The sequence below is a fragment of the Diabrotica undecimpunctata genome, chromosome 7, assembly GCF_040954645.1.
Source record: "Diabrotica undecimpunctata isolate CICGRU chromosome 7, icDiaUnde3, whole genome shotgun sequence".
Taxonomy (NCBI): Eukaryota; Metazoa; Arthropoda; class Insecta; order Coleoptera; family Chrysomelidae; genus Diabrotica; species Diabrotica undecimpunctata.
The window spans coordinates 30,285,809-30,307,985 of record NC_092809.1 but is presented as its reverse complement, the minus strand read 5'-3'; the positions used below and the strand labels follow the sequence as shown (position 1 = coordinate 30,307,985).

General features: G+C 33.8%; 1 protein-coding gene across 3 annotated transcripts in view; it reads left to right on the top strand.

Annotated features, from left to right (window-relative positions):
- Positions 1-22,177, top strand: part of IP3K1 (inositol-trisphosphate 3-kinase-like protein) — a 404,655-nt gene that overhangs the window by 144,030 nt on the left and 238,448 nt on the right. Inside the window, exon 1 of one of the 3 annotated variants that reach the window (XM_072536991.1) lies at positions 14,508-14,591. The exons of the other annotated variants lie outside the window; for them this stretch is intronic. Within the exon in view, the coding sequence (XP_072393092.1) occupies positions 14,552-14,591 (40 nt within the window). The 5' untranslated portion in view covers positions 14,508-14,551. Of the gene's footprint in view, positions 1-14,507; positions 14,592-22,177 lie in introns of those variants that run through there. 3 annotated transcript variants of the gene reach the window in all.

Genomic DNA, 22,177 nt, shown 5'->3' with positions numbered 1-22,177 from the left:
CTCGGGGTCCAATTGAATTTTCTTCCTTTCTTCAATATCGCTGTAATTGGAGCTAGTAGTGTCGCAAAGGAAGGAATAAATCTTCGATACCAGGAAAATGTGCCTATGATGCTACGAACTTCCTTGACGGATGTGGGTGTTGGGATACGTAGCATAGCCTTGACCTTATCACCATCAACATGTAGTCCATTCCTATCAACCACATGACCCAAATACTTTAGTTCCGGTCTACAAAATTGACATTTATCCCAGCTAACGGTTAACTTAGCTTCTCTCAAGCGTCTAAAGACTTCCTCTAAGATCCTTACATGTTCTTCAATAGACTTTGTCACGATGACCACGTCATCCAAGTAAGTAAAAACATAGGGTTCCAACTCCGGACCGAGAACACGATCTATCAACCTCTGCCATGTAGCCGGGGCATTATGTAATCCAAAAGGCATTCTGCAAAACTGAAAAAGACCTCGACCAGGAACCGTAAAAGCAGTATAAGGTCTGGAAGCCTTAGCAACAGGTACCTGCCAATACGCCGACTTAATGTCTATGGTGGAAAGATAATGCGCGTTCTTCAATTTATTTAAAATATTAGAGATGTACGGTAATGGGTAGCCATCCCTCTCTGTTACGGCATTAAGCTTTCGATAGTCTACGCAGAACCTCCATTTTGGTTCTTCACCTTCTGGAACCTTTTTTTTCACCAAGAGAATCGGGGACGACCAAGCACTATTCGATCGCTCCACTACTCCTTTCGCCAACATATCTTCTAGCTCTTTATCAATATGGCTTTGGATTACTGGGGATACAGGATAGTAACGTTGTTTTATGGGTGCAGATTTACAAACAATCACATGCTCAGTGACATCAGTACAACCAAGAGAAGTGCCCATTAGTTCACGACTTCTATTAATAACTTCCTCCAATTGCGACTTCTCTGCATCGGTCAAAATAGTTTGACCTCGGAGATGATCCACTGAACCTACCATTGCTGGAGCGTCCGAAAAATACCATTCGTTATGCCTCAAATCTGGAACGATACCCATAACACGCCAAAAATCAGATCCTAAAATCAGAATGTGCGGTACGTCCAAAATAACTAATACTGGCAAGACACGCAAGCGATCCCTAACCATGAAAGGTACTAAACATTCCCCCAACGATTCACACATCTGACCATTCGCCACTCTACAAACGGTCTTCTTCGAAGTATCCAACTCTAAACCCAAGTTTTGTAAAAATTTCCAACCAGTTCTTCCTACAATGGTCTTTGAAGCACCAGAATCCAATAATCCCAAAATTTCCTTTCCTAAGACTTTAACTTTCAAATATGGACGTTCATCTCCTTCGGAATGATGTAAAATAAAGTCTAAAATAGGACGTAGGTTGGTCGAGTCAACGTCGGCAACACCTCTTCGACCAGTTAGGTGCGCTTCCTTCCGTTTCCCGAATTACACGAAGGACAAGTTCTGACTGTAAACCCTTCTTTCTTACACTTAAAACAGTGAACAGCCTCCTTCTTCATTAAACACCCTACTGCCTTATGGCCTGACTGATTACAACGATAACAGACTAAAGTCCTAAACTTTCCTCTAGCTGACTCCGATTCGGATGAAGCAACAGGACCCTCACTAACACTACTACAACTTTCAGCATCCACACTGATATAAGCTAGGTCCTTTTCCAAAGTATTCATTTTCCTACTATTCGGTTCAACATAGTTCCTAATACAATCACGTCTTTCCTCCATACTGCGACATAGAACACGAAGTTCCTCCAAGGTAGCTGGCAAAGGATCACGTAATCTATCTTGATAGAACGGATGCAAATTCCTAATAACTATAGACAATTTAACTTCCTCTGGAACATGACAACGCAAGCGATTAAAGTAACTATTCATTATTGCCAAGTAAACTCCAATAGTCTCAGACGAATGCTGAGTTCTCCTCCGAAGCTCTTCAAAAAGCGCTTCCCCATGGTGAGCTGACAGGTACTCCCTACGAAACTCTTCAACTAATTCAGCCCAACTCCCTACACGTAGACGAACATCTTTATAAAACTGATAGGCTTTATCCGAAAATAAATCTATACCTGATTCCAAAAGTATACTACCTGGTACATGACGAGCGAGACTCAATTCATTCACCATCTCAAAAAATGCAGAAATAGACATACCCCTAGCAGAACCTGAAAACTTTTCTATTCCCCATTTATGAGGAAGTATCATCCCAGAAGAAAAACTAGAGACAGACCCTGAAAAAACATTATTACCAGCTTGTGACATCGCTCCAGGAGAAGAAGCATGAACTTGTCCTACCCCTGCCTGAAAAGACTGATTTAAAACCGAAATCACATCGAGCGCTACTGGTACCGAACCAGATCCGATTGGATGCTGCTTATCATGTAAATCCTGTGACAACTTCAAAATCTCAGCAAGAAAGTCTGACTTAACAACCTGGGCTGCGTCTGCATCATCACCTGTTGGCATTACCATAAGATCAATTCTCCCCAAGACATGGTTAATCTGTGTCCGCAATCTCAAGGACTCAGCACAAGTAGGAGTTCCGGCAAACTTTCCAACAGCCGTATTCAGCTCCGCAAGTTTAGTCTCGATTGCAGTTTTATCCTGTGAAAAGGTGAATGGGTGCTCAGGATATCTAAAGCTTTCATTTGCTGCCTCACGACTAAGTGCATCAGACAGACTAGACCTCATAGACTCAACAGTGCCAGTAGACACTCCACGAATTTTGAGTTCATATTCCAGTTCCTCTTTCCTTAAGTAGTTGGGTACAAGTTTTCGCACCATCTTGCCAAAGTTCAAAATTTAAAAAAATGTATCCACCGAAAGGAGCAAATATTCAAACAAAATCAAGATATAAGTAAAAATATTAACACACAGGTACAGTTTACTTTATTAATGGGAGCAAACCAAAAGCAAAATAAAAGTAATAGTCGCTTTATTCAATCTATAAAATTTCACAAAAGATTTTCAAAATTTCATTGTTTCAGAACAAATTACAAGTCACAACATAATCTCAAAAAAAAAAGATTTTACATTCCCTAACATAAGTAAGTTAAACCACAATGTAGAATTTCGAAGTCCAACTTCTCAAAAAAATAAATTTGAACTCCAACTGAAATAGAAATATTTCAAAGTCCTAATATATCTATAATTCTTCTAAGTTCCACAACACCACTTCAAAGTATCTTCTTTTAAGTTCCATTTTTGGCTTCTTCCAACTTCACGTCACACAAAAAAAAAAACTAGTAAGCACTTCTTGGCATACACTTCCACTAAACACGAAGTTCTAAGACTACTACTAAGTGCAAAACCAGTGGTAAAGTAAATAAATCAAAGTTAGTCAATTAAAGCCCAAACACGTTAGGTTAACTAATTAAAAGGAATCTACACAAGGGGTTGACAAAAAAACGGTTAATTAATTAAGGGCCCCACGTTGGGCGCCAAAATATGTGGCGTACAAAACCGAATCTATATAAAAAAATTACAGAATGTACCAAATATAAATCAGACGTACACCCGGAAAGAAAAGTACTATACGGTGACAGTCTGGGAATGGCTCGCGGCTAGACAAAACAGTGGAGATGGTCGTGCGGTCCACAAAACAAAAAAAATCCGAAGTTATATCAGGGGCGCCAGGTAAATTGGCCCACAGCCTTCCCTACGTTGCTATTCAATAAACCACCAACTTACCAATAGGTTTACTACTAAAATACTAAGTAACAGTATACAACCTGAATAAATAAAAAAATAAATGAAATTGTCAGATTAGAATTTAGTCAATTTTAATAAATAGATTCCCAAGATAGTTGAAAATAAATACATACATATTACATATTACAATATTATTTAACTTTACCATAGGCTTAATAAAAAAATAATATAAAAATGCGGCTTCTGCTTGCCTAACAAAAATTCATAAGTTATTTCTATTTAACAGAACAAAATGAAAGGTAGGACGTATCAAAAGTACCGGACGCTAAGGGGTGTGCGGTTCAATACCAACCAAAAAAAAATAATTAACGCAAATAGGACACCACGTGAGCTCAAGTGCGTGCGCAGAAAATAATATAAAAAAATAAATCTCAAATATATAACCCCCCCTTAGACGCAGTTTACAAAATTAAAATAGGTATGTGTAAATATTGAATTAATAAAATAAACCGCAAATTATCTTTAAAAAAAAATCTGTAAAGTATTTGTAAATATGAAAATAAAAACTAACAGCAAATAATCTTTAAAAAAAACTATTGTATTCCGCAAACCAAATTAGACGGCGCTTAAATCTTCCGTTGAAAATTAATTATCGATCCATACCTCGAATTTTCATATACTTCACCGCGTGGAATTCCAGTTATAGTTCAGCGTGTCTTCAATCCAAAATCCCGTACGATTGCCGATGTACATAGACTTGTGTGACAATGTTGAAAAGTTGAAAATTACAGCCAGATGGAAAAATACGAAGAAGAAGAAGCAGAAAAAAACAAACAAACCAACCAACCAACCCCTTCTTAGCCAGATTAGGGGTTTGAAATATCCCAAATTGGACCGAAGCGTAGCCGGCTATTTGGACTCGTGATTAAGGCTAATTTCTTGATCTAAATACGACTCCCGGTATTCACGTGTACTGTAGATCCGCTTTTTTTAGCGAAATTGTGGATATTCCAAAAAAAACCCTTCCACGAAGGCAGCAAATCCCCTTGAATATCCACACGGTTCGGACTAGTCCAGATCCCACATGGAACAGCAGCAAAAGCAAAAAAACAAAAATGCCGTTTTTAATCTAGCCCAACCTTTCAGTAACACTCTCAAACCTGGAATCACTTTCTTTCCGTCGTCTTTCCGAACACTTGACAACTTGACACACGGAGGTCACCGAATAGTACCGAGATTCAAAAATTTCAATTTTATGATCCCAATTCTTCCAAGATAACTCTAGAAAGAACGATCTAAATTAGTTTCTTCACAAAAAAGAGGACGTGTTCCCTTAACTTCAGCACAATTTGCCAGACATTACCCCTATTTGAAAATTACTAATTTTATTTTCGCCACCTTGCTTATAATATATTATAGGCAACCGCTCTTACACGTCCTGAATTATTTAAATTTTGATAAAATAGAGGTGGGACTTTCTACTTTAAATTTGGAACGTAACAACACAATTTCTCGTATACAACATTAAGCAAATCGGTCTCCTGGCCTTCTATAAACTCGATGCATCTTGTCTTTGCCATATAGGCAGATCCTACTTTCGTTGGAGGATAAGACCTGACTCCATTATTAGTCGTGCCAATCCAGATGTTCGCGAGCAAATTCTAATCGCCTTTGCTTCTGGGCTGCAAAGGACCCGTAGCTACCCTTTTTGGTCTCAGGTTGGGTACCTTCCGTCTCCTTCTGACTATTCAAAAACGCTGCTGGTACCGCTGCTCTCTAAACCCGTCTTTGAGCACTAGTTAAATGTCGATTTCGATACAAGAAATCTCTCATCTCTTTCCGTTGTTATATGTAAACATTTGTTTAAGTTTAGTCAATTCGCCACGGCCCCCTGGCTCAGGTCTTCTCTCAATAATTCTACTACTTCAGCTGCTTTGACGGATGTGCGCAACTGCATTACAAATGGATACCACTCATAAGTGTTCGCCACTTAAGTGACTGATATATTAGTGGGTTGCTATGGAAATTAATGAGTTCGATGTTAACTAAAATAAGTCAGTGCGTATCGATTTCAATGAGTCAAATTCTGACCCCTTCTCTACGTGTTGCATTCTCTATTTGTAATACGTCATCCGATTCACCAAAAAACAAAACTTTTTTAAAACTCAATAGTGAGGTTAATGATTGTACACTAAATATTTTTAAATTTACACTTTTTAGATTGAAACAGGAGACTTACGCAAAATAATTTTGAGTCGATTATTTTGCACTCAAGTGTAATAATAAGTGAATAAGAAAAAACCGCGATATGAGCATAGGTATGAAATGACAAAAACTTAAATCTATGGGCTACGTATTGCGTCACGAACATTGCTACAGCCTGCTCCAAATCATTTCTCAAGGTAGAGTACACGGCAAAAGAGTTCCAGGAAGACGTAGGATATCAAGGTTGCGCACTCTCAGAGATTGGTACTACTTAACGACTACAGAAATTTTTAGAGCAGCAGTTGTTGGTAACAACTGGTTATCAACAGGTCCTCGAAGACACTTTGTCTCAGGACCGTATAACCTATGTAGAGCCATACGTTGCCATGTTACCAATTCCAACGGTAACTTAAACAGCCTAATTTATAATAATATATAATGTAACATATCTATAAATTAATAACATTTAACGGGTTTTCGCCCATATATTTTAGTGGCTCATAGCATGTATACTTCGTTACACTGATGATGGAATTTACATTCCGAAAACGTTCTGTAATGTAATTGTGATATAGCCCGTTTGGGTATTTTATTATATACCTTTTATAAATGATTTGAAATAAAATTGTTTGTATAATAAATTTTAAAATATTTAGTGGACATCATGCATAATAGGTCTGGGTGAAGATAGCCTCAAATGTCTCAAATGAAGTTTCACAGAACGAAATATTGGTTTTTGGCAGTGTTGCCATGTCCTGATAATGTATATGTCGTATGTTTCAATATAGAGAGAAAGCTTACAAAAAGTGCATTTTTATTAGATTATTTTATGGATTCTGCAATTTTTTAATTTATTTAAAACATTATTTTTGGCAATTGCCCTTTGATATATTAGCGGATAGATCTGGCACTAGAATCAGAACCCTCAAACCTCCAGTTGCCAGATTGAAACAGATGTCTTTTTAACTTTATTTTTTATACTGAAATTTTACTATTTAAGTTATAAAAACTGTTTTAAAACTATTTATTTTTCTATTTTGGTAATTCCAAACTTTTCATTTTTATATATCTTATTGCTTTTAATTGCTTATGTTTCATTTTTAATGTAAATTTCAACACTGCCGAACACCAATATTTCATTCTGTCAAGCTTCATTCACCCAGACCTATTATGAATGATCTCCAATTCTGTTTTTGTTTATTAGGTACTATTTGAATTGTTAAATTTATACTTGATTGCATTTATTGTTCCAAATATCGTTGTTTACATATTATATATGTATGTATATTGTCTAATTTAAAATTTAAAAGTGTGTAGATGATCTACTGAATTTTGCCCAAGGTATCTACCCATTTTGGAACAGCTTGACGAAAGCGTTTGCTTAGTTTGCTAGTCATTGGTATGCCAGTATGCAAGGTACCGGCATGCATATTGTCGCCTTATTATTCTGAAAGTCAATTACCAATTAGGGTGTCACGCGGGATAGCGGGACACGTTCTTGTCCCGCTATCCCGCGTGATTCATCTGTCTCATCCCGCAGCTATTTCTCTGTCCCCCTCCCGCGTCCCTTATATTACAATTTCTGAATAAGTAAATATATTTTTGTAATAATGGTATAAAGACAAATTTAATATCTATATTTTTTTCTGAGCATATTTTATTGTTACAAATTGACAATTTTTCAATACGAGTTTTTATTTCGTAGCTATGATTTCAAGTATCTTTAATATGCCAGCCTAGATAGCATATTTTCTCCACTCCTTCTAACGGTGCGTCGTTTATTATAATTTGGGCGTTTATGTTGGCGTTCTTACTAATGATCATTATTTTTGTCTTCTTACAATTTAGTCTTAGGCGGCATTTGTAACTTGTTTCTACAACATTATCCATCATCCTTTGGAGCCCCTGCGCACTATCTGCCAGAAATACGGTATCGTATGTATATCTAATATTATTTATAAGCCATTTACTGCAATAACATCTTCTGATTCGTCCAAGGCTCCTCTAAAGATGTTTTCTGAGTTTATGTTAAATAATGCTTATGACAGTATGCAACCCTGTTTAACTCCTTTTCTGACTGTGAAGACAAGAATCGCACTGTTACTTTTTGTTGGAGGTATAGGTTTGAGATTAGTCTTATATTCTTACCATCGTAAGAGTGGTGATATTTTTAGAATATCGATTAGTTTTTCATGTGGTACTTCTCCAAATCAATGAAACATGCATCATATATCACATATCAACAAGTTGATATCCCTGACATTCTGTATTAGAACTTGCAAACTGGAAAATGCTTCCCTGGTTCCGAGTCCTCTTCTAAAACCAAATTGAACTTCACTTAGGTGACTTCACATATATATATATATATTTATATATATATATATATATATATATATATATATATATATATTTAGGGATTCTACAGTATTCACTGCCTTCCCTCTCTCAACCCTTTCCATCTCTCTCTGTTGTTTCATTCTCCATCGTTTAGTCCTCTCTTACTCATGGCGTCGTTTACTTCGTTCCTCCAGGATTTTCGGGGTCGTCCTCTTTTCCTCCTTCCTATGGGGCTCCATTCGGTTATTCTCTTTATCCATCTGCTGTCGCTAGTTCTTCTTACATGTCCATACCACTTTCTTTTTTGTTCTATATATGTTAGTATCTCTGTTTCTATTGATGTTCTTTGCTTTATTTCGTCATTACTTTTCCTATCCATTCTTGTTACTCTGCAGCATCTTCGTAGGCATTCCATCTCTGTTGCTACTATATTACTGCTGTTTTTCTTGTTTATGATCCAATTTTCAGCCCCATATGTCATAATACTTCGCACTAATGTTTTATAAATCTGCGTTTTTGTCTTCATATTTAGGTGTCTATCCCACCATACTGAGTTAAGTTGTCGGATTGCTGTTCTTGTTTGTCCTAATCTTTGTGTAATTTCTTCCTCTGTTGTTGCCTTTTTCGTGATTATAAATCCCAGGTATTTGAATTTATCCTTTCCTTTGATTGTTACGTTGTCATCAATCTGTAGATCTTCTATGTCTTCTTCACTTGTAGATAGGTACTCTGTTTTCGCGAGGTTAATATCTAGGCCAGCCTTGGTATATTCTTCTTGTAGTTTCTTCATCATGTAGCTGAGGTCGTCTTGGTCTTGTGCAATCACTACTTGATCGTCTGCAAAACTTAACGTATATAGGTATTCGTTCCGTACCGGTACTCCCATGCCTTCGCATTTTCTTTTCCATGTAGTCAAGGCTTTCTCTAAGTATATTTTGAATAGGGTTGGAGATGTGGAACAACCCTGCAGGAGCCCTTTTGTTGTGGTGAAGTCTCCTATGATTCTTGTTCCCATTTTATTTCTGGACATTTTATTTTCTTTATACAGAGCTTTTGTAGCTTCTATGAGTTCCGTCTGTATTTCTAATTTGTACATTGCCTCACATAGTTCTGACCTTGGTACAGAGTCATACGCCTTTCTCAGGTCCACAAATGCCAAGTGTATATCTCTATTTTTTGCTTTTTTCTTTTCCAACAGTTGTTCCAGTGTGTATATGTGGTCTATGCATGATGTTCTTGCCGTGAAGCCTGCCTGATCCTCCCCGATTTTGCCTTTTATCGCTTGCTCTATCTTTTCTCGCAGTATCTTCCCATATAATCTTCCTATTGATGATATTACTCTTATTCCTCTGTAGTTTTCGCATCGTTTTCTATCTCCTTTCTTAAATATAGATGTCATATATGCCGCCGTCCATTCCTTTGGGAGCTGTTCTCCATTTATGGCTTTCTGAAATATCCATTGTATCATCCGGTGTAATTATTTTGATCCGTATTTTATAAGCTTAGGTGAGATGCCTCCAGGTCCCGGTGCTTTCTTATTTTTGATTGCTTTTATGGCCGTTCTCATTTCCCTATCTGTTATTTCTATTTCTTGTTGTGGGAATTTGCTTCGTCTTCGCCTGTTTTCTTTTCCAATGAATTGTGGTCTTTGTTCTGTTAATAGCTCCTTGTAGTAGTCCTTCCATTCTTTGTCCTGTATATTTCCCAATTTAATTTTTTCTTTTGAGTTTTGTTTTAATCCTCTCAGTACTTTCCATGACTCCGAAGTATTTGTACCTCCTATATATGTTTCAATATTTAAGCAGATTCTTTCCCATTCTTCATTCTTTTGCTGTGTTATTTGTTTTTTCAGTTCTCTATCTTTTCTCTATATTCTTTATAAACTTCATCGTTGTTTGTAGTCAGCCATTTTCTGTATAGTTGCTTTTTTTCTTCAATTATTCTTTTTGTTGGTTCATTTATTTCATAATAGTGCTGTTTATTTGTTATATGATCTTTTTCCCCAAGGGCTTCGAATGCTGCTTGCTTTATACTCGCCTTTGTATGCTCGTATATTTCTTCGATGTTGCCGTATCTAAATTCTATTAATTTTTGGTCTAGACGTTGTTGGTATAGTTCTCTTATTGATTGTTCTTGGAGTAGTTCTATATTGTATTGTTTTTCTCTTATAGTGTTTAACGGTTCTTCTGTGGAGGGGGTCTTGTTATGTTTCCAATTAATGCCCATTTTTGCTGTCAGTAGTCTATGGTCCGTTCCACATTCTGCTCTACTAATGTGTTCAACTAATTTCTTGTATATGCGCGAGTGAATGATAGTGAAGAGTACTTTAGGTACACGGCTTATCAAACTAATTAATCTATGTTCTTCACATTTCCCAACGTTGGCTTTCAATTAAGGTTTCATTAATATAAATTTTTAAAACAGAAAACATTTAAATTTCTATAAATATTTTTACGTTGCAAACATAAAGCCGAGATTGTATGACTTGAATTACCAAATCATTACGGTAATAATAAAAGTGCAGTTTTTGCGGTACATTCGGGACGTCCCGCGAGACAAAGTGCGGGACGGAACGTCCCGCGTTCATCCCTATTACCACTACATAAAACATGTTTAGTGGCCTTCAAAGATACAACTTTTTCGCCTTATTCGATTGATTCTTTATTCCCGATTTATGATTAACATCGTTAGGCAACAATTAAAGGTAGTTAATCATTAAGCTAATCATCAGACCTCTTTACATAATTTCGTGTCAGTTATCTTTCGAATTACCAGATCATTACAAACTGCATATTTATATAAATGCCTATTTATATCTTAATGATAGATGTTTTGTCGTTACTGAAGCGGAATTCTACTATACGGTTTTTTAAATCAAAATGCCATTATTACCACACTTTTTTCTTGAAAACTCTTTGACGTCAATAGTTAATGTTATTGATCCAGATATCGAAATGATAAATAGAATCCATCATGTAGAAGGGATTTATTGGGTTTCGAGTTATTTATGTACGACATAAAATGTCAATTTTCTCATCAATAATTTATTTTCATTTAACTGGACATTATCTTGTGATAAATTTTACTTCGTAATAATTTTGGAAAATTTCTCTATTTGTTTACTAATAATAGAGTGTATAGTATTCCAAAATCTGCAAAGAAAAATTAATTTTGACTTTTAAAGCTATTCTCCACGGATATTCTCGTCAATTTTTTATTCCTCAGATATAACAATTTCGATAATGACTGTATTCTTCTTCTTAAAGTGCCCTCTCCTCAATGGAGGTTGGCTACTACAATTTTAAACTCTTCTCTATCTTCAGCTGTTCTTATTAGCTGTTCAAAATTTAGCCCTGTCCATTGTCGGATATTGCTGAGCCACGATAGTCTTTTCCTTCCTAGGCCTCTCTGTCCCTCGATTTTTCCTTTCTCTATAAGTTGGGCATATTGGTACTTATTATTTCTCAGTATGTGGCCTAGGTATGATGTTTTTCTAACTTTTACTGTGTTAAAAAGTTCTCTTTCCTTGCCTATTCTATGCAGCACTTCTTCGTTTGAGGTATGCGATGTCCATGAAATTTTGAGTATTCTCCGGTAGATCCACATTTTAAAGGCCTCCAATTTATTTACGGTTGATGTTTTAAGGGTCCACGTTTCAACTGCATATAGAAGAGTCGACCAGACGTAGCATTTTGATAAACGTAGTCGAATTTCGAGTTTTATTCGAGAATCACAAAGCAGTTTTTTTATTTTTTCGAAAGATTTTTTGGCCTGTTCTATTCTCGATCTTATTTCTAGATCAGGATTTAGGCTGCTATCGATCCAATATCCCAGGTACTTAAATCTATTGACCTGTTCTAAAATGTGCCCATTTATCGTGCAAGGTTGAGGTACGTTTTGGTTTTTTCGGATTGACATCACTTTGGTTTTTTTAATGTTTATTTTCATACCAAATTGCTCACAGGTCGAGTTGGTCTTGTCGATGAGTCGTTGTAGACCTAAGTCGGAATCCGCAATTAACACTGTATCATCGGCGTATCTGATACTGTTGATATTTACGCCATTCACCTTGACTCCATCCTTGGAATCCTAAAATGCTTCTTTAAATAGAAACTCGGAGTAAAGATTAAACAGCAGAGACGACAGAACACATCCTTGTCTAACTCCCCTCCTAATTTCTACTTCTGCGGATGTGGAACCTTCGATCCTAACTCTGGCGTTTTGGTTCCAGTACAAGTTTTTTAAGAATTTGATGTCTTTTCCATCTAAACCGACTTCTTGCAAACGTTCTAATAGTAGGTCGTGTCTTACTCTATCAAATGCTTTTTTGAAGTCTATAAAGCATATAAATATATCTTTCTGTTGGTCGTAGAATTTTTGGGCGAGAACTAGTAAACTGAATAGGGCTTCTCTCGTTCCTATGCCGACTCTGAATCCAAACTGATCGTCTCCGATGATTGTTTCGCACTTTCCATAGATACGATTATGTATAACGATACATACGATTTTTACGATTTTTAGTAGGACTTTTACTGCATGACTCATAAGGCTTATCAGACGGAACTCATTGCAGTGTTGTGGGTTTGGCTTTTTTGGTAGTGGGATGAATATTGACTTCAGAAAATCTTGGGTATTTTCCCTGTATTATAAATGCGATTGAATAAAAGGACAAATATTTCGATATTTTCTTCGCTGATTAATTTTACCGTTTCTGGGTGAAATGACTGTATTAACTTATTTTAATAGACTAACCTACTTAGATACTTTAAATATCACTTTGCTAAGTTTTAAAAAAGAGTTATTAGCGAGAACTTGGGACAAACAGTTGTTGGGATTTATATTCGAATATAATCTCAGACACTACAAAAGCCGGGATCTCTTCTGACCAATAAAGAATATCCTAAGACGATTTATAGTCCAAGAAATGAACGTGAATTACGGCGATACCCTATAATTTTTCGTGTCACCACCGAATTACATGAAAAATTTGATTCAGGTTCTACTTACCCTCCACTTCATTTATGGACTTGAGCCGTTGGTTGCTTTTTATTTTTTTTGGGATTGAAAACTACCCCTATTAAAAAAAATCGTATAATTGTAAATTAAAGCAATTGATTTAAATCATCTTTTAATGATGTGATGTGATCATCTTTTGATGAAGTTATTTAAATTGTTTATAAGCCTAAACTTTACACAATTTTTTAAAAAATTCCAAGGCTCTTCTAATCGACCGATTTTAATTTTTCAAAATGGGTTTGAAATCTTGACTGATCTTCTATATTTGAAAAAAATTTCAAGTATTAAGTTTTTGGCCTGCATAAGTTTGAAAACTATCAAACAATAGATTGCAAAATTATTTTGCAAAAACTATTGAATTTATCCTAATAAAATTTTGTGTGATTAAACATATTAAAAAGTTTTCTTTCTCGGAATATGAGGACCCTAGTTCTGATTTTTGTATGGGAAATAAACTCGCAAAAACACCTTTTTCGGTTTTTTAATATTTTTTCAACAATTATATAACTTTTAAGGATCAAAAACATCAAATTTTTTGAATTTTTTTTATATTTTGTTTAATAAAAAGTTAACCACATCTTACAACTCACGCATAGTGAAATTGTCGTCGAAATTTGTAGTGATATTTTAAAACGATTTATGCAAAAAACTGCGTTTACATAATTCACACCCAACTTAAGAGATACCGCCTGGATCATAATATGCGAGGCAAACGACACTTTTGAAATCTATGTAACTATTTTCGTCCATTATTTTTATACACATGTTGATTGCATTAAAATTTTCTATTTACTTTATTTCGGAATTCTGTGGTTGTACTTTGAAGTATGATTAAAGTGTGTTAAATCAGAGTAATTTTTAATTAAGGAATGTCAAAGTATAAACTTAATAAAGTAGGAAGTTGAGCCCACTTGCCATCTAATTTTAACCCACATACACACAATTTTTTTAATATATAAGAACCTCGTTGGTTATACACTATATTTATCGCATTTGCATTGACGTCAATGCATTCCCAGTAGTAGGCACCTGGGGGGACGAAGAGGGTCGTCCTCTTGGTCTAGAGGCGATTGATCCATCTAATATCCATATTGTGATCAGTTGAGCTTAGCAGAAGAACTATAAATCATTATTAATTTGATTTTTTATGAAGTAACTAGTAGGATAGCTGGTTTTAAATATGTTTCGTTAGTTAAAAATAAGATTGTGATAATAACGGACTTCTCTGACTTAATTTGTAATAATCGAGATGAATTTTATCTTGTTTTAATTTTTAATTAACTTTTGTTTTTCTTCGTATACTTCCTTCGCGGTGTGAACTAGACGATGTGGTGCTTTTACGTTTTATCATCTATTTGCATAGCAAGTAAGAAAATTTATTTTTTTTAATTGTCTGTAAAGGTAAACATGTTTGTAATGGCACTATAATAATTACTTGTCGGTATATTGAAGATCTTGGTATCTCTCTTATTGGTCTATTTTTCATATCATGTTTTGCCAGACGTTTTAATTCGCTATTCGTGGTTTATGGAGCGTGAGTACAAAAGTACTAAAAATAAATATAAAAAAAATTAAACAATGAAACATAAAACTACTTACGAAAGGTGGATATTTGTAAAATATAAGCTTACGAATTTTCAAAATATTAATAAACTAAAATTTAGATCGAAATGTACTAAAAATTATTATTTGAGAACACTTTTAAATGGCAGTTTTTGTTCTATCTATTTTCAACAATATATGGCCGATTTTTGTTAACTGGACCACCCTGTATATTTATATTATAAATAGTTTTAACACAAAATCAAATTTACAGTGCACCATGTCTTTTGATTTAAAAATACTAAATATTTCAGATATTTTCTATTTATATATTTAAAATACTCTCGGTATATAGATCCCGGACCGAATCCTTACGAATAAAACTACATATTAGATTACGACAATATTTTGCTGTAATTCTTAAAATTTATACACACGAAAATTTCACGAATACACGTTTAAACGAAAAAATACCATTGAGTGGAGCTAACATTTAATAAGTTAAATGAAATTCTGCAGTGCAGAATAGATTTTGAGTTAAGACTGTCTGTCGAAAGTACAGGTATTATAATCAATCATATTAAATGGTCAAAGAAAACACAAAAATGTAATAATTACTGTTTTAGTGGGAATAAGCCACAATTAAACTTTAAAATAAGTTTATTGACGTTTCAATTTCCACTTCGAAAATTGAAAGTTCACAAATGAAAAGAGGAAGTCAATAAAAAGAAAATACCACGATTAGTAAGTTATAAGTAACTTACTAGATATTAGTATTACTAATTAATTAGTAACATATCGAGGATACATCATTTATGTTTTCTAAATAACATACATATAAAATCAGAATTTGGTGTTTATTGAGAGTAAACTAAATGCAAGAACAAATACTTACCATGTATTACGAGGTTTTTTTCCTCGTGATTTACTATGGAATCACTAACAGTAGAATTTTACTGACATCATGGCATGTAGTTGTCTTTTTAAAGACAAATCACATGCTATGATTTTTTTCTAACAGATATTCTCAAGTTAAAAGTTGATTTCATGTAATCGAATGAACTATCTTACAATAAAGTCGTCGTAAAATCGTAAAATTAAATTATTAGAAGAATTTTTCAGCAAGTAACAAAAAACAACATTTGTTTAATTTATTAATGTTTGTAATCTGAGAACGATTTCCGAAGGGGAAGTTGAAACGTCAATAAACTTATTTTAAACTTTAATTGTGGCTTATTCCCATTATAACAGTAATTACTATAAGATGTCGCAAGAAAACTTCAGAACAATAACAAAAATATAAAATAAACTGGGCTATGTAGGAACAAAAATCATCCATTTAAAGATATACCAATGTACCGTGTACATCAAAATAATTGATCTAACAGAAGTACTTTCTTTGAACAAAAATTGATAGTCCAGAATATAACGGTTTTCTGCTCAGAATTATTTTTATAAACATTGATTTGCTTGAAATTTTGACAAACGGTAGAAACTAGATCAATGATCAAAATCTACCGTTTGCCACCTCAGTGATTGTGATTATCACCTCAACCCGAGGATGGAAAAAATTAAAAAAAAAACATGTTAATCACTCGAATAGTAAATTTTAAGACAAAAATGTTCTTTATTTTGAAAATTAAATATTTTTAGAGTTATTCGTGACTTAAAGTTCACAAATTACACGCAAAAAAAATCATGTTTTCAAACGGTTTTTCGCGAATGTCTCCAAAAATTTAGATTTTATAACATTAACGTAATGATGTTGAAGAACCGGAAAACGGTAAGTTTTTCATGGAAAACTTATAGAAACTTTTCTAAATATCTTAAGAAACCTTTAAAATTACTAAAATAATAAAAGAGTAAAGTGATTACTGGTAAAAGTTAATTGCATCAAAATTAAATAACTAAAAGTCCGCTTTAGTACTCCGCAGAAAATAACAAACTCAACCCCGCCAAAACGACCCTAATAAAAACTATTCGTTGTTCATTTATAGTTTACTTCATTTATATAAAAACATTACACTGTGGAAGTTTGGAAGTAACTGGTTTAGTTTTGAAAAATCCGTTTTAAAGTGTAGACACTATTTTCGGATAGTGTCTTCGGATATATTCTCAAAAAATCACCTTTTTTCACCAACCAAAATTCACCAAAATTAAAAAACACCATTTTCAAGCTTTTTCACCGCAACCCTTTTTAAAAAGTCCTTCGGTTTAAATAGAGTTGCGCTGAAAAGGCTTAAGGATGGTGCTCAACGCATACGAATATAACATTTAAACAATTATATCTCGTTTAATTTATCTAAAGCATTAAAAAAATTGAAATCTTCAGTAAAAAAAACGCTACAGCTATCTGAGGAAAGGAAGCTGTAGGTTCCTCCGTGGTTATTGTTAGTTGTTGCCCTGGAAACCATCAGAGTATTCTAACTCTAATGCCACAAATTGGAATTACAATTTCTTTTTTAAAAAACAAACATTGATTTAAGAAATGAGTAACAATAACATTATCACAGGACACTTCATTGCTAGCAAAGCTTTATTGCTAGGTACAATGTGAAACTTTTTTTACAGAAAGTTTTTTTCGGTAAAATAAAAATTGATAATGCATTGAATTGACGGCATTAAGATATGTGTTCCATGATACAACAAGTGAAAGTTGACAATGACTTAATGTGACAGTTTTTTATTTACAAATTCGCATCAACCCGAAGGTTATTAGCGAGAATGAGATTTACAATATTAAATATATTCTATATTAACAAAATTAATAGCTTTTAAGTAGTTTAACATATTTGTGAATGAACAATTTGCACCAAGTGCTTTCTCTAAGTTTATTGAGATACCATAATTGATTCTTGCTTTGGAGAAAACTGGGCAGTCTACAACAACATGTTTCACCGAGAGTTTAACGTTAGACTGCTCACATTTTGATTCAGATTCTTTAGTAATTAAGAACTTGTGCGTGGCACTGGTATGATCTAATCTAAGACGAGTTATTGTCACTTGATCCCTTTCTTTAGTGTAGTGTTTTGACATTAAACCATGGAGATGTTTAGTAAAACATCTCCATGGTTTAATGTCCTGTTTAATATTCCGAAGATTGGACACTGAAAATTCCCACCGGTTTTGCCACTCACTTAGGATCCGCCATTTGATAACACTTGAAACATCACTAGCTATCACGTATTTCACAATAATAGAGTCAGCTGAATTGACAGCTTCACGCGCACACTTATCTGCTTCTTCATTACCTCTAATACCATTATGTGATGGGATCCAAATAAAGATTACCTCCTTATTACAATTTTCTATCTCTATCAGATTTTGTTTTATTTTTTCAAGAATATGATTCTCTGGGTATATTCTTCCTATAGATTGTAATGAGTTTAGTGAATCAGTCAAAATTATATATTTCTGATTTGGTGAGGATATAATATATGTGAGTGCCTGGTATATGGCATATAATTCTGCATTAAGAGTACTATAGTGTATTGGCAACTTATATTTTTGACACATATTAGAGGATATAATTGCTGCTCCCACGCCATCTGTTGTTTTTGAAGCATCTGTATAAATTTGAGAGAAATTTGTATACTTTGATAATAAGTTTTGCAGATTTTGATGTATTATACTATGGTTAGTAGTGTGTTTGTCCAATGATGTTAGGGTAGTTATTATTTTAGGTACTCCCAAAGTCCATGGTGCAGCAGGTTCAAAACTAACGGGAAAGCAAGGAGGTAAGGTGGTGTTCAGAGATGAGAGATCCATTTTGATTCGGTGGTAGAAAGGTTTATGTAGACGTGGTTTATTGGAGAAACATGTTGATAATCGGTTAAGGTGATCATATTTGAGGGTGTGGTTGTTAGGATTTGCATTTGATTTAATTGCATAGGTTAACTTTAAGTACATTTTTCTGTGATATAGTGATGGTTCAGCTGCTTCACAATACAGGCTTTCTATTGGTGTGGTTCTGGAAGCTCCCAAGACAATGCGGAGTGCAGTATTGTGTATTGAATCTAAAATTTTAAGGGAAGACTCAGTAGCCGATGAATATGATATCGCGCCATAGTTTAATTTAGATCTAATTAGAGTTCTGTAGAGAGAGAGAGCATAGTTTGTCTATCTGCCCCCCAGTCTTTTTTACATAGTGATTTAAGGATATTAAGTCTTGCTTGGAATGTGACAGTTTGTTTTGTGTTAATTTACAGCTGGGCTCTCCCTTTACTTTAACTTTTAGATTTCTACATAAGAATCTACATTGTTTCGATATTGTTTTCTTTTTATTGAACTATTGAACTATCTAAAAACAGTAACTGTGAGTAAATCTCACTTAAGTGGCTGATTTCTTGTTTATTGTTTTCTCTGTTCCAGAGATAAAAGCCATCTCAAGAAACAATCTTTTAAAATAGTTGTTTTTAATTGCTAATACCTTGGCTTCTATGTAATTCATTGTGTGATCGTTTTGGTTAACGGGCATAGATAAGCTACACCTATCTGGAGATTTCTTCGAATCACTCTTGTGGGAGGTGATACGGTCCTTTAATCGCCTTGCAGAATGGTCAATGTATTGTAAATTACAATTTGTACAAGGAATGCTATAGACTATGTTAGACATATTATATTGAGTTTGGAGAAGACTGAATTTATCGTTAAAACTGTTTTATTAGCAAACTTAAAGTCACCAACAGAATTGAATATTGGTGTCAGTTTCGGTTTGACATTTGGTATATATGGTAGTATGTATATAGGTTTTTGAAATAGGTATAATAACTGTAGTGTCACTTTCCTGATTCACAGCAGCAGTGTAAATATATAGAGGAATGATTTTGTGTACTGTTATATATTTCAGACGGTATGCTTAACAAAATTTTCTTTAAAAGAGCCGGTGGATAATTATTGTGTAGGAACAGTTGGTAGAGGATTCTCAAGTTTTTTTGTTGTAGTGATGTATCTGAAGTTTGTATGATCCTACATTTCATTTGTTTAACTATGTTTAATTTTATAGAATGTTTTTGGTAGAACATACATATAATTTAAATACCTCCCTGAGACCATAGATTTTCTGTACCAATCTACCAATTTATTTTGTTTTGGTTTGAACAAATCAACTTTGTGTCCAAAAAGGTAGCAGATTGTGATTCGTCTTCAACCTCAATTTTATTGTGAACTGGATGTATGGGTCATACCTATTACAAACGAATAGTTCCTCTGTTTTATCACTAGGGATGGCTAGTATTACGTCATCTACATATTTTTTTAATGAAACTTAGCCGGAAAGGTAAGACTGCGATAAAAATGTCTAGCAAATCGTCTATAACATAATTAGCAAAGATAGGGCTAACCTTGGCTCCCATGGGTGTCCAATTTTGTTTTATAATTCTTTTCTCATAAGTGAAATAATTATTGAAAAAGAAGAAATCAAGTTAATGAGACTACTGATGTCCATCTTACAGTGTCTACTGTTAATGAGAAAAAGGTTAATGTGAATTAATCGTAAAATAAGTATGTATATATACAAGTTCTTAGTTTAATAAACTGTCATGACGAGTGTGCTTTTCTCATCGCTTTTTGGCATCCTTCTCGTGAATAATTATTTTCTTATTATCGTCTCGGATACATCCAGTCTGACTAAAACCTTTTGGTTTCTTTAACCAATGTATGGCTGTTTATAGATGGCTATTTATGCTTGCTCTTTTCGCCCTTCCTGGTATGAAGTTGATTGTATAGAATTGAATACGCTTCGACTTTAGCTTTTGTTACTGCTACTTTCGTTTTCATTTTTCGGTCACACAACTTACTTGTCTAATATGGTAAGTGAACCAAATTTCACACTTTTGTGTTTTACGAGGTAAATATTTGTAATTTAGAAAATGTGAAAATATTCCATTTTGAATATCAAAAATATGAAATTAAATAATAATATTCACCCAAATATTTTTTATTTTATTCTATCACTTGTATTTTACGTAATGTACTGCTTGTAGCTATATTAACAGTGCTTTTCACAGATATAACTGATGAAAATAAAAGTACAGAACGGGATTTTCGCAAAACTTTCTATGTACGAGAAATTTCTCTACAAGTCGAAAATTAACACATTCAGTATCAAAATTTCACTTACGTTATACCTAAAACAGAAAGTGAATATAACAAACAGATAAATATCTTTACGTATATGAAACTAGGATAACTGAAATGGCACGTTTAAATAAATTTAAAACTCCTTAAACCACAGGAGAATATGAAAATATTCAAAATTAACAATTTGTTAGTTAATATTTTATGAATTAGTCGAGTGACTCGGGCGGAAAATAGGACCTTACGTCCGAATTCTGTCGGTCTGCATGGATTTAGCTGAAAATTTGGATTTAAGCTCTGCTTACACTCCTTTGCAAAAGTTATACAGTGTGTCCGTAAAAACACGTCGATTTTTAAATTTAATGTTCTACATTTTACAATAAAATTTGATTATACAAGGTGATACACATTACAGTGATGACGTCATCGGCTCTTTTTTTAAATGTAACTCCCTGTATTTTAGGACATTTTTAGATCGATAAAAATGAGCTGATCCCAAAAAAGTATAATAATGGGGGTCTAACGAATATAATTTGAAAGATATAATTTTTATTGATAGATAGATAGATAGAACGTTTATTGACCACTTTACATAAAGTTTGAAGTCCGTATAAAAAATACAATAAAAGATATAATAATGTAAACTTAAAATTAACTTAACCATATTGGCTAAAGTAATATACATATGTAAGTATTAGCAGAAGAATTAAAATTAAAAATTTAAGATAAAAAAATCTCTAACCAAAAAAAAAACAAACCTAAACTGTCACATAAAAAATGTTTGAAATATGGAAGTAACAAAAATGTGCAAATAATTAAGAATATTCCCGAATCGATGACTAAATAAACTAATACATAAAACTTAGTACATTTTAATAGCAATAATACAATGTGATATGTAGATAGTAAATCGACAGTATTCTGACCAAACTGGGTACACGTTATAAAGGTGTATTGAGGTATTCTGTCTTTGAGTAAAAACAATATGTTAAAAAATGCTTTCTGATCCTATTTTTAAACAGTGGTGGAGACAGAATTTTTATTTCGTTAGGCAGATAGTTATACAAGTGAATATCAATTGAATTCTTTGTGCTCTTTGATAGTCTGAATCGTTGTGACCTAATTAAATCCCTCGATCTTGTTAGATGATCATGTAATTGGGAGTTTATAGTAAACCTATTTTTATTATCGTGAATTTCCAACAGTGTTGCATACATATAAAGCGAAGGTAGAGGCATAATACCCATGTTCAAAAATAATGGTTTACAATGATCCCTTAAATTCGCTCCAGCAAGTATCCTCACCACCTTCTTTTGTAAATATTCTGTCGGC